Source organism: Bubalus bubalis, chromosome 13 (genome assembly GCF_019923935.1).
Source record: "Bubalus bubalis isolate 160015118507 breed Murrah chromosome 13, NDDB_SH_1, whole genome shotgun sequence".
In the NCBI taxonomy this organism is placed as follows: Eukaryota; Metazoa; Chordata; class Mammalia; order Artiodactyla; family Bovidae; genus Bubalus; species Bubalus bubalis.
This window is the reverse complement of record NC_059169.1, coordinates 59,567,098-59,580,101: the sequence shown is the minus strand read 5'-3', so window position 1 is coordinate 59,580,101 and position 13,004 is coordinate 59,567,098. Positions and strand designations below refer to the sequence as shown.

Sequence of the window (13,004 nt, the reverse complement as noted above, 5' to 3'; positions counted from 1 at the left end):
AGAAAATGAATGCAATAACATCCCAATAATAAATATAACAATAATAGATCATAGTATTCAGCACTTACTACATGCTAAACATAATCAATTGCTTTATCTCATTATTCCTCACAGCACCTCCTAAGTCTGACACTGTTATTACCCCAATTTAGCACATGCAAAAGCTGAGGCTCAGGACTGAGGATGTGCGGGCAGGGGTCCAGCCCAGGGCTGGAACTCTGAAGAGTCTGGTCACTATGCCACACTGCCTCCTGTTCAGAGAGGGGCCCCTCATGGAAGGACTGATGCTGAAGATGAAGCTCCAAGTCTGTAGCCACCTGATGCAAAGAGCAGACTCATTGGAAAAGACCCTGATGCTGGGAAAGATTGAGAGATAGAGGAGAAGGGCACGACAGAGGAAGAGATGGTTGGATGGCATCACCAAGTCAATGGACCTGAGTTTGAGCAAACCCCGGTAGATAGTGAAGGGCAGTGAAGCCTGGCGTGCTGCAGTCCATGGGGCCCCAAAGACTGAGCACAGCACAATATTCAAGAGCTGATGATTTAGTGGGGACCAGTGGTGCAGACTAAGAAACAGCTTGCCATCGTGGTATGAATTTGCTGCATTTGAGACATGCACAGGGTGCTATGGAGGGTCGGGGGCAACATTAGACCAATCTGGAGTTAGGGAAGGCATCTTGGAAAAGGCAGTCTTCAGTTGTGTCTTATTCATTTGTTTAGTGGTATTTATTTGCTCCTTAAAATTTTCCAAATAATATGCAAAAATATAAATAAGAGAGTAAGAAACATATCCGAAATTTCTTCACCCAGAGATACTCACAGTTGACCATTGGTGACCTTCCAGGAGTGTATATGTGTGTGTGTGTGTGTGTGTGTGTGTAGATAGCATATTTTTTATTATCATCATTAAGGTTGAGGAAAACAGCGCCTAGTTATTCAACTGTAGCAGTATACCCACCCAAAACTCAACCACCAGCCTCAAACATATGTCTGCATTTTATTTTAGGAAAACATAAACTGGGTCACAAAACGTCTTCAGAAAGCAGGATAAGTCACGAAACACACAGAAGGGATCTGAATTTGCAAATGTGGGGCCTCGGCCTTGTTCAGAGGGTGAGGCTGATGTGAAAATTTCCTCTTCCAGGAAAAGCGAGGTTCACTCAAGTTGCAAAGCCCAGCAGGTCATTAGATTTACAGCTTCTTTTAAATGGCTTCTAGGTATCGATTAGCTGAGCACACCACCCGCAATTCAGCAGAGAGTCAAGGGATGAGAAGGAGAGGGGAGATGGTGGTGGTGACGGTCTTGATGTAGTTTTCAAAGTCACTTCCGAAAAAGGCGATGAAGAAATAGTTGAGTATCCCAGCGAGGGACATGGCAAATAGGAACAGGATAATGCGTTTCCCAAATATGTAACCAGGCGTGCTGGAAAGGAAGGAGAGAGAAAATTGGAGAAGAGCACAAGTGACACCAATTTAACACAAAATATTATCGCTTTGAAATACATGGGGTTTAAAGGATACCTGGAGAAGGAAATGGCAACCCACTCCAGTATTCATGCCTGGAAAATCCCATGGACCGAGGAGCCTGGTGGGCTACAATCCATGGGGTTGCAAAGAGTCAGACACGACTGAGCAACTTCTGTGTGTGTGTGTGTGTGTGTGTGTGTGTGTGTGTGAAAGGATACCTCCTTTTACTCAAGAATGCTCCATTTACTTCATATGAAGGATGTCTTAGCTGCTGCTGCTGCTGCTGCTAAGTTGCTTCAGTCGTGTTCGACTCTGTGCAACTCCATAGACAGCAGCCAACCAGGCTCCCCCGTCCCTGGGATTCTCCAGGCAAGAACACTAGAGTGGGTGTCTTAGCTAGTATTAGTCATTGAATCTAGTTCAGAACCAAGCAAAAAGAGCCTTAAACCCATCACCATCAGGGCTCTGCTCTCTGGTTTCTCTGTGCCATGGGAATGCCAGCTCCTGGATGGTGTGAAGGTGGTGGCTTCCACTGGTAGCCGAGGTTCTGACCGGGCATTAGGGACCCATGGATTCACAAAGACCCTCTCAGGAATGCCTGTAAGAGCCATGCTGGCAGCTGTGTGTAATGCAGGATTTTCAGTGCCTCTATGTGAGAAGGGATGGTATACATGAACCAAGAAGCCTGGTGGATTCTAAGAGATGCTCTCGCATCCGAGGACTCAGTCTCCTGAGGCTGCCTGGGAATAACTCAAGTTCCCACTAATGAGAGCTGGCCTCCAGGGCTGGAAGGCAAGCCCTTACATATGAAGTGAATCAAGGAAGGGAGACTTTTTAGTACTGGATGATTTCGTCTCCTTCTCTCACAGGCTCTAAATCCCGCGCTGCTTGCACAGAGCACCCACTGGGGTCAGGAGTCATCTCTCCAGTGACACGTGACCACACCGCTGTGTTCAGCAGCTGCCCTGGTTCCCTCCTCTGTAGCATCCTTCTGTGATGGCTCTGGATGGTTCATTCCTGCAGCACTGGTATGTTTTGAAAGTTCAGCCAAGTGGGACACCAAGTGAAAAGTGAAAGTGTTACTCGCTCAGTCGTGTTGTACTCTTTGCAACCCTATGGACTGTAGTTCACCAGGCAAGAATACTGGAGTGGGGTGCCATGCCCTTCTCCAGAGGATTCTTCCTGAACCAGGGATTGAACCCGGGTCTCCTGCATTTGCAGGCAGATTCTTTACTGTCTGAGCCACCAGGGAAGCTCCTTGGATCACCAAGGCTGTTAGTTGCTAAGGCTGTTAGTAAAGACCCCAGCAAGGGGACTCCTTGGCACTCAGAAGGGCTCCCCAAGAACAGCCAACTCATCTAAACAGGTGCCTTAAGGCTGCCAGGCCCTTGCTTGCTATAATCTAGAGAGTACAATGTGGTATCCATAGGTTCAATGTTAGAAATTTGATCTTATTGAAAGGGACCCCAAAGGTTCATGATGCAACTCCTAGTTTTCCTGTGTCAAGAGTTTGAAAATAGTTTCACAGCTGAGTATCAACCTCCTCGCTCCTCACGGTGCTCCATGGACCAGCAGTACAGGACCTTGTTGGAAATGCAGATGCCCAGGTCCACTGGATCAGAACCCACACTGTGGACAAGCTCCCCCTGGGACTTGCAGGCATAGCAGGATCTGAGAGGCACCCCCAGTTGACAGCTCCCTGCTCCTTGGCCAGTGCATTCCTCTCTCCTTGGTTTCCTGCTTACAGTCCTGCTCATGAAGTGACCCATTCTAGCTCTTTGTTAGGGAAAAAAGTGTGGTCCCCAAGACAGTGTTCTGAGCGGAACTGTGCGTGTGCCCTGCCCCCACATTCATATGGTGTAGGCCTAAACCTCAGTACCTTAGAATGACTGCATTTAGAAAGAGGGTCTTTAAGAGGTGATAATGGTAAAATGCGAACACTAGGTAGACCCTAACTCACTATAACCAGTGTTCTTATAAAAAGAGAAGGTCAAGGACTTCCCTGGTGGTCTAGTGGTTAAGACTCCATTCTTTCCAATGAAGGAAACTCCAAGCAAGGTGAAAACACAGCCTTCAAAATTGGAGAAAATAATAGCAAATGAAGCAACTGACAAAGAATTAATTTCAAAAATATACAAGCAACTCCTGCAGCTCAATTCCAGAAAAATAAGTGATCCAATCAAAAAATGGGCCAAAGAACTAGACAGACATTTCTCCAAAGAAGACATACAGATGATTAGCAAACACATGAAAAGATGCTCAACATCACTCATTATCAGAGAAATGCAAATCAAAACCACAATGAGGTACCATCTCACGCTGGTCAGAATGGCTGTTATCAAACAGTCTACAAACAATAAATGCTGGAGAGGGTGTGGAGAAAAGAGAACCCTCTTACACTGTTGGTGGGAATGCAAACTAGTACAGCCACTATGGAGAACAGTGTGGAGACTCCTTAAAAAACTGGAAATAGAACTGCCTTATGACCCAACAATCCCACTGCTGGGCATACACACCAAGGAAACCAGAATCGAAAGAGACACGTATACCCCAATGTTCATCAAAGCACTGTTTCTAATAGCCAGGATATGGAAGCAACCTAGATGTCCATCAGCAGACGAATGGATAAGAAAGCTGTGGTGCATATACACAATGGAGTATTACTCAGCCATTAAAAAGAATACACTTGAATCAGTTCTAATGAGGTGGATGAAACTGGAGCCCATTATACAGAGTGAAGTAAGTCAGAAAGAAAAACACCAATACAGTATATTAACGCATATATATGGAATTTAGAAAGATGGTAATGATGACCCTATATGCGAGACAGCAAAAGAGACACAGATGCAAAGAATAGACTTTTGGACTCTGTGGGAGAAGGCGAGGGTAGGATGATTTGAGAGAATAGCATTGAAACATGTATATTATCATATGTGAAGTAGATCGCCAGTCTAGGTTCAATGCATGAGACAGGATGGTCAGGGCTGGTGCACTGGGATGACCCAGAGAGATGGGATGGGGAGGGTGGTGGGAGAGGGGTTCAGGATGGGGAACACATGTACACCCATGGCTGATTCATATCAATGTATAGCAAAAACCACCACAATATTGTAAAGTAATTAGCCTCCAATTAAAATAAATTAAAAAAAAAAAAACAGAAAAAAGAAACCTTCGTGCTTTCAATGCAGGGGGTGCAAGTTTGATCCCTGGTCAGGCGAGCTGGGATCTCACGCAGCCAATAAAAGTGTTTTTTAAAATTTTTTTAAAGAGGTTAGCAGGGTTTCCCTGGTAGCTCAGTGGTAAAGAATCCACCTGCCAGTGCAGGGGACATGGGTTCAATCCCTGATCTGGGAAGATCCCACATGCTGTGGAGTAACTAACCCCATGTGTCACAGCTATTCAAGCCCGTGCTCTAGAGCCCAGGAGCCACAACTACTGAGCCCAGGCACCGCACCTACTGAAGCCCACACACCCTAGAGCTGAACTGAGCTCCAGAATAAGAGAAGTCACCGCAATGAGAAGCCCACGCACCATAGCTAGAGAGTAACCCCTGCTCCCCGCTAGAGAAAAACCCGTGAAGCAACAAAGATTCAGCACAGCCAAAAATAAATAATAACTTTTAAAAAATGTTTTACAGAGAAGGTTACGACATAGACACACACAGTGGGAAGACCCTTGAGGACATAGGGAGAAGACGGCCAAGTACGAGCCAAGGAGAGAGGCCTCAGGAAAGAACAACCCTGCCATTGTCTTGATTTTGGACTGCCAGTCTCCAGAACGATAAGAAAAGACATATCTGTTATTTAAACACCCTGGTCTGCATGGAGCACTTTGTTCTGGCAGCCTCAAAGACAAATACAGAGAATTACCTGCTAGTGTTGGTAAAGAAGTGGAAAGAAAGTAAAGGAGTCTATTTTTTTTTTTTTAAGCCAGAGAATAGAGGCTTCAGAGAAATTAAATTGTTAAAAGTCAAATATTGTAGTGAGTCAGATTTATCACATGAATGAGGCCACCATATGTTCATTACAGAAAGGAGGGAAAGTGATTTGTGAAGCTATTTCAGAACCTATTCAAGATAAGTCTGCGGTGAAGGATGAAACAGGAGTGCCTCCCGATGAAAGAGTGGTGTTCTTGGTGTGGGCAGGATGTTTCTAAGGACTCGAGGTGTAGCGCCCCTCAAGAAGGCGCTTCTCTGGGTCTTTAACTCTTCCCAGACAACTTCTCCAGGGATGTCACTGCTGAAGAGGGCTCTCTGATCACTTCTCGGCCTTTTGGCTAAGATCAAGTGAAGGAGGAGGCTCTCTGAACTGGGTGGCCTTATCCACCAGAAAGTGAAAGTGAAGTTGCTCAGTTGTGTCTGACTCTTCTCAACCCATGGAATGCAGCCCACCAGGCTCCTCTGTCCGTGGGATTCTCCAGGCAAGAATACTGGAGTGGGTAGCCTTTCCCTTCTCCAGGGGATCTTCCCAACCCAGAGATTGAACCCAGGTCTCCCACACTGCAGGCAGATTCTTCACCAGCTGAGCCACAAGGGAAGCCCAAGAATCTGGGTAGCCTATCCCTTCTCCAGCAGATCTTCCCAATCCAGGAATCAAACGGGGGCAGCGGGAGGGCGCTATTGTGAGACATGGAGAGGGACAAGAAGTGGAATAGTTGGGTGGGCACTGGGGCCAGCACGTAGGCAGCAGCCCCCGCAGCATCTTCCCCACCCTTGGAACCCATCGGCGATTCTGATCACTCTGGAACTGGCGGCAAACTGTAACTCGAAACTTTCTTCTCTAAGTATCATCATTTACTTTACTAAAACCCAGCTTTCCCAACCCAGGTCTAAGGAAAGGACAATCGTCGCCTACACTGCCTCTGTCTGCCACCAGCAGACGTGTCTGACCTTCTCAACGTTCTTTCCGCAGGTCCCTGATGTCTGTTACTCAAGAGAACTTATCACAAGGTGCAAGTTTTAGTTCTCCTTCCCCTAGGCAAACAATGGCATGCTTCACTCGAGACAGGCTTTGGGAAGCCAGACAGGGGCATGTAATTCAAGGCCCAGATGCGGCAGGGTGGGAGTAGAGGCTGTGGTTTTGCAAGGCATGCTTTTAAAGCATCCTTTGGGAGCCCAGCACGACGTGGAGGAATTTTTTTTTTTAATGGAAAAACTAGTCAAGGCCCCTAGCTGTATTTCCAGAACCAGCAAAGTTCAGGGAGGAAAAAGGATGAGGGATTGAAGTCGCCCTCCCCTCTCCAACCCCTCGTGGTCCCTCCCGGTCAGCGGAATATTGAATGACCACTCTTCTGGCTGGAAAGTGCCACTCCCTCCGTGGTTCTTACGCCGTCCCAGCGGCCTACCTCTGAGTTCTCTCCCCGAGGTAGCCAACAAAGTACTTCTGCCTCACGAATAGGTACATCAGTCCAGCAAAGGCAGCAGGAACTAAGGGGAGAAAGGACAACACCCGTGTTAGTGTCCTAGATGCCAAAACTAAGTACTAAGGGAACCCAGTACTAATACAGCCAATAGGTGATCAGTGTTGGTCGCAAAATCGAGCAGAGGCCTCAGCTTCTGCCAGTCAGGGCTGAAGTTCAGCAAAGAGCCAGGGACAGGAAGCATCCTGAGATCCTTAAGAATAGTCACGCTACCTTGTGTTGGCATCACAGTGTCGTTTCATACAAAGTCTTTTCATACCCGTCATCTAATCTGAATCCTTTTCACATGACTGGTACCATCTTTTTCTTTATTATGTATTTATTGTATTTTTGGCTGTGCCGGGTCTTCCTTGCTGTACCTGGACTTTCTCTAGTTACGGCAAGTGGGGATTCTTCTCTAGTTGCCGTGAATGGGCTTCTCATTGTGGTGGCTTCTCATGTTTCAGGCGCACGGGCTCAGTAATTGAGGCACACAGTCTGTGCAGCGTGCTGGATCTTCCTGGAGCAGGGATCAAACCTGTGCCCCCTGCACTGGCAGGCGCATCCTTAGCCACTGAACCACCAGGGAAGTCTTGGTATGGTCTTTTCTATTTCCAGATGTGGAAACATGGATTCCAGCAGTCAAGGTACTAGTGTAAGATTGTCAGCTGGTAGGTGCACGTACATGTGTGTGTGTGTGTAGGAGGAAAGCTAGACTTGCTCCCAGAGCCCTGCTCTGAAGTTGGTCCTTACAAAGTACACCCTTCACCTATGGACGTCCGGGAATCATGATGCTCAACGTTTTCTGAACAATTGCTACGGTTTAGGAAAGATCTCCAGGGAAAGAAATGCCCTTTGCATTCCAACACTGTGAGGAATACACACAAGTGAAACAACCCCATGGAGTCCTGAGCGCTTGGAGCCAAGAGTTGGAAACCCAGCCCTAGCAGGACTGTTACGATCAGGAGCTAATGCTTAACTCATTCTATTAATACATTTGACAAAGGGCTGATTACACTTTTCCTACCTATCAGGAATTACTATGAGGGTGAAACAGAAGTATGGATATAAAAGTTCTTCAAAACCCGCCCCCTGCAGCGTTATTCAAATACCAAATAAAGCACATTAACTGAGCACTTGTTATGTGTCAGGCAGCGCTCCAGGCACTTTGGGTACTCGGGTCTCCAATCCTCTCTTCTCTGATGGTTCCAGAGTTGTGACAACTCACAGCTGTCTTGGACAAGGATATTCCTGGTTGGTCCCTTCCAGATGGCTCTGAGTAACTTATTGGCCCACCTTTCTGTCACCAGGAACTGAACCGAACATGAGCTGATAGAAATCAGGGTGCAAAGTGACTGAACTCACTGCCCGTATTTGGGGGTCAGTGCCTGCCCCTGGCATGGACCTGAGCTGCTTGAAACACCAGGAGGAATGTTGTGTGTTCAAAACCAGGCTCTAAAATTCTCAGGTTTGAGCAGGTTCCCCTGAAGTTTGGGCTCCTGCTCTGTAATGTGGTGGGTTTAGGCTGGTATTCCTTTCACCTGAAAAATTATCCAATCTAACATATTTATAGGAAATGACTATTACACCAAACAGGAGTGACTGACTGTTTTTCTCCTGGCAATGCCAACACTTGTTTTGGCAGAAAATGCTTACTTTCAGGCCCTGAAACCTTTTTCAACTCCCTTTATCCAACCAGAATAACTCCAGATTCATCTCTATCAAGTATCATCTAAGAAGACATAAAAGGAATCATAACTCCTACTCTAAGTGTAGTTTGGCTTCATTTTCCAGGTGATGCCAGACATGTTTCTTATTTAACTGAGGATAGAAAGTGGGAGATTAAGACACGTTTCCTGACAGCCTTATGGATCACGTCGTGCTCCTGAAGTGGTTTATGCTCCCAGCCTTCACCTCTCTCCTCTCTCATTGCACCTGATTCTCTTCCTTCATGGCATGTCTCACTCTTGGCAACAAACTTATCCATTCATTTATTTTCTGTGGTCCATCTCGCCAACTGCTGTGTGCTTCGCCACCATCTCTGTCTTATTTACTGCTGTGTATCCAGGGAACAGGGCTTGGCACATAGTAGGTGTTCAGTGTATATTTTTATGGAAATGAATAAAGTAAGAGGACACATGTGAAAAACCCAGGATTTATCCTGAAACCCCTGGGAGTCCGTTCTGGCTCTGTTATCCACCAGCTGAGCAACCTTGAATAAGTCACTTATCTCCCTGAGTCCAAGGATCCTCAAAAGTAACAACAGGGGGCAACAGTGTCCACTTTACCTACTTTATTGCATGAGTGACCACAATAAGGATGAAATCATCTCTCACAGGACACTGGCAGCCTTTTCTCTCGCACGGCTGGGCCACAGCGTGGAAGCCGGCCTGGTCACACCAGACCTTCAGCAGACACAAGGCCAGTCTCCAAAGTGGACCAAAAATACCACTTGGTTGCCTCTTAATTTTAAATCAGTTTTGGGAATCCAACTTGCTGAAGTCAAGACTGTGGGCTGCTGAGGACCAGGGAGGCTGGAGACCTCGACCCATGCCGGAAGGAGGAGCACTATGCAGAAGGCAATGAGCAGTCAGCCAGATGACGGTCGCCCAGAACAGACACCTCGCGCTCTCATTCAGAATGCCCTTGTGTCTGAGCTCATGCTGCTTAAGGCTTCTGAGTCACATTTAGCCTGAAACCACCCTTGTCAGTGCAGCCGCTCTCAACCAGCCACCAGGGAGCCAGCATTAGCGATGCATTACCGCCGGGCCCCGCGCTGGCACCCCGCCTGCTGGCTCACAACCTTCAGAGGGTCTCACGTCTCCAGAGCTTTGCAGACTGGAGCTGGAGGGCAGACAAAGTCTTTTCAACAAAAAAGCCTACACTCGCACCGCTTGGTGACACACATTTTGGAGCGAGCATACACAGGGAGAAAAGCCCAGGTTACCTTGGCTGCAGAGAAGCCCGGCGCTCCAGAGCATGACGAGGAAGGTGGGGTAGGCATCCACACAGTTCTGGCTGCAGAATAAATAAACAAGGGGAAAAAAATCAGAGACGCAGTTTAGTCTGAAAATTACCTGAAACCCCAAATAATAATCACTGTCTTGCAAGGCAGGCTTCCCAGGTGGCCCTAGTGGTAAAGAACCCGCCTACCATGCAAGAGACATAAGAGATGTGGGTTCAATCCCTGGGTCAGGAAGATCCCCGGCAGGAGGGCATGGCAACCCACTCTGGTATTCTTGCCTGGAGCCTAGCAGACATGGACAGAAGAGCCTGGCAGGCTGTAGTTCATAGGGTCACACAGAGTCAGACACAACAGGTGACTTAGCACACACGCGCACACGTCTCACAAGGCATGGACTCCATTCATAATTCCTCTGACCTCCAGAAACAGACAGCAGGTAGAGCAGACACAAGCTTGGAATCCATCTACACCCTTCCCCGGTGAAGCCATTTCTTGATGGATTCTCCTTGGCAGGGGTCCTGCTCCTGGCTATGCCAAAGCACTTCTTAGAATTGAAAAGTGAGTGACCCGGACATCAGGGCTGGGTGGCAGTCAGGGTGGGGTCAAGAGAGGGACCCGACCAAGTAGGCCCCTCCAAGTAGACCTTCAGGTCAGACACACAAGTCAGCTCAGACACGTGGGCCAAGCTGAGGAAGGACAGGTTAGCCCCCACATTACAGGAGCCAGGATGGATTCGGGAAAGGTGGTGCTCAGGGAGTTATCCTGCTGATGGCTTTGTCAGGGCGCAGCCCTGGCCCCTGCGCCAGGGTCTGACACCCTTGATCTCCTTTACGCTCACAGCAATCCTGCCAGTACACGCAGTAACTGCACGGTTTCCTGTGGCTTCTGGGACAAGTAGCCACAAACTCAGAGGGTTAGGACAAATGTATTATCTGCAGGTCAGAAGTCTGAAGTCAGTCTCGATGGGCCAAAATGAAGATGTCAGCATTGCTACATCCCTTCTGGAGGTGCACTGCTTCTGTCTCTTTGCCTTTCCCAACTTCTAGAGGCCACCTGTGTTCCTTAGTTCAGCGCCCCATCCAACCTGAAAGCCAGCCATGGTTGATTACGTCTTTGCAACCCCAGCTCTTCTGCTTTCTTCTTGAACTTCTGAAGGACCTTTGCAATGACATTGGTCCCACCCAGATAACCCCGAATAGTCTCTTTATTTAAACTCAACTACTTAGCAACCTTAACTCCCCTTGCCATGTAACATAACCTATTCACGTGTTCCTGGGATCAGGATGTGAACATCTTTGGGAGTCATTCTTCTGCCTACCACAATGTTCTCATGTGTCAGATGAGAAACTGAATCTTGGAGAAGCTGAAGATAACTTACCCAGGGTCACCCAGCTACAGAGTAGCAAAGCCAGGACTTAATACAACTCTAAAACCAGGACTGTTACCTCTTCAACCCTACAGGCACACCTTGGAGATAGCATGGGTTGAGCTCCAGACGACCACAATGAAGCAAACACCGCAGTAACACAACTCACAGGAATGTTCTGGTTTCCCAGTGCACATAAAAGTTATGTTTATGCTACACTGCAGCCCAGTAAGTGCGCCATAGCATGATCTCTAAAACACAAGGCACATTCCTAATGACAAATATTTTATTGCTAAAAAATGCTATCCATCATCTGACGATGTAGGACCACAAATTTTCAGCTGGTGAAAAACACAGTATCTGTGAAGTACGATAAAACGAGGTATGCCTGCACTCAATTAAATAGTGAGTGTCCTCTTGAAAAGCTTCAGTTGAGATCAGGACAATCTCTCCGGACATCCATGGAAACACAGCATAGCAAGACCCAGAAGGATGAACAGGGAAAGGCGATGCAACAAAGCGGGAGGGGCACAGGATGAGGACTGGTCCCCAACCTGACATTAACCAGCTGTTCGTCATTGGCAAAGCAATTTCTCTGGACTTGGATTCCTTACTAGTAAAACCAAGAGACGAATAATGAATAACTCTGAGATCCACTTAAGCACCAACAGTCGATGGTCTAATGTACCGGTTCTCAAGGTGTGGTCCCTGGATCAGCTGTATCAGAATTACCAGGGACCTTCTTAAAAATGTAAATGTTAATGCCTTCCTTGGACCTACAGAATTAAAAATTCTGGGGGCTGCCCAGTAAGATTTTAAAGAGCCCTCCAGGTGATTCTGATGCACGCTCAAGTTTGAGAACCAGTGGTCTAAGGTAATTCAAACTACAGAGGTAAACTCAAAGATGCAATTTTCTTCAGACTTACCTGGCAGTTCAGTGGTTAAAACTGTGCTTCCAATACAAGGGTTGCAGATTCAACCCCTGGTCAGTGAACTAAGACCCCACCTGCTGTGCAGTGCAGCCAAAAAGGTATTAAAAAAACGTAATCTTCAAAACACATTTGGCCTTTTATCCAAATTCCTTTCTTAGAATCTTCCTCTGGCAGCTTCTTGATGTGTGTCTCATGATTTTGCTCCTGAATATCAACCTTCAAATTGATAGGGGCTCTCGATTCAGTTGGTACCACTGAGAACCCTAGAATGATCAGCCTTTGGTCTGTCCCTTACAGAGCCCCCAGGGAGGCTGGGCTGTGTTCCTGGCCACAGGGGCCTTCATGTCTTTCTGATGGTCACAAATTCTTTACTGGAGAACTTGACAAGTAGAAAAGATAAGAAACCAATGTATCCTGTCCTGGGATATGGGCATGGGGGAACCAACAAAGCCTGCTGACTCTCTAGGTACTCTGGACACCCAGAACTTCCACTGACTTATGAACACAGTAATAATTCCAAAGGACAGGAGCCCCTTAAAGATCTACCATTTGGGGTGAAGCACTTAGTGAATAAAAGCTTCTTGATTAGGGTGAAAGAGGAGAGTGAAAAAGTTGGCTTAAAGTTTAACATTCAAAAAAACGAAAATCATGGCATCTGGTTCCATCACTTCATGGCAAATAGATGGGGAAAAAGTAGGAATAGTGGCAGATTGTATTTTCTTGGGCACCAAAATCACTGTGGATGGTGACTGCAGCTGTGAAATTAAAAGACGTTTGCTCCTTGGAAGAAAAGCTATGACAAACCTAGACAGTGTATTAAAAAGTAGAGACATCACTTTGCCAACAAAGGTCTGTCTAGTCAAACCTATGGCTTTTC

The 13,004-nt window shown here is 47.0% G+C and overlaps 1 protein-coding gene across 2 annotated transcripts in view; it reads right to left on the bottom strand.

Moving 5' to 3' along the window:
- Positions 1–980: 980 nt before the first annotated feature.
- LOC102388988 (arachidonate 5-lipoxygenase activating protein) overlaps positions 981–13,004 on the bottom strand; it is a 50,996-nt gene continuing 38,972 nt past the window's right edge. For both annotated transcript variants that reach the window (XM_044927318.1, XM_025262901.2), the window contains 3 exons: positions 9,812–9,882; positions 6,811–6,892; positions 981–1,423 (listed from right to left, as the gene is read on the bottom strand). In XM_044927318.1, coding sequence (XP_044783253.1) covers positions 1,261–1,423; positions 6,811–6,892; positions 9,812–9,882 — 316 coding nt within the window. In that variant the 3' untranslated portion in view covers positions 981–1,260. The remainder of the gene's footprint in view (positions 1,424–6,810; positions 6,893–9,811; positions 9,883–13,004) is intronic.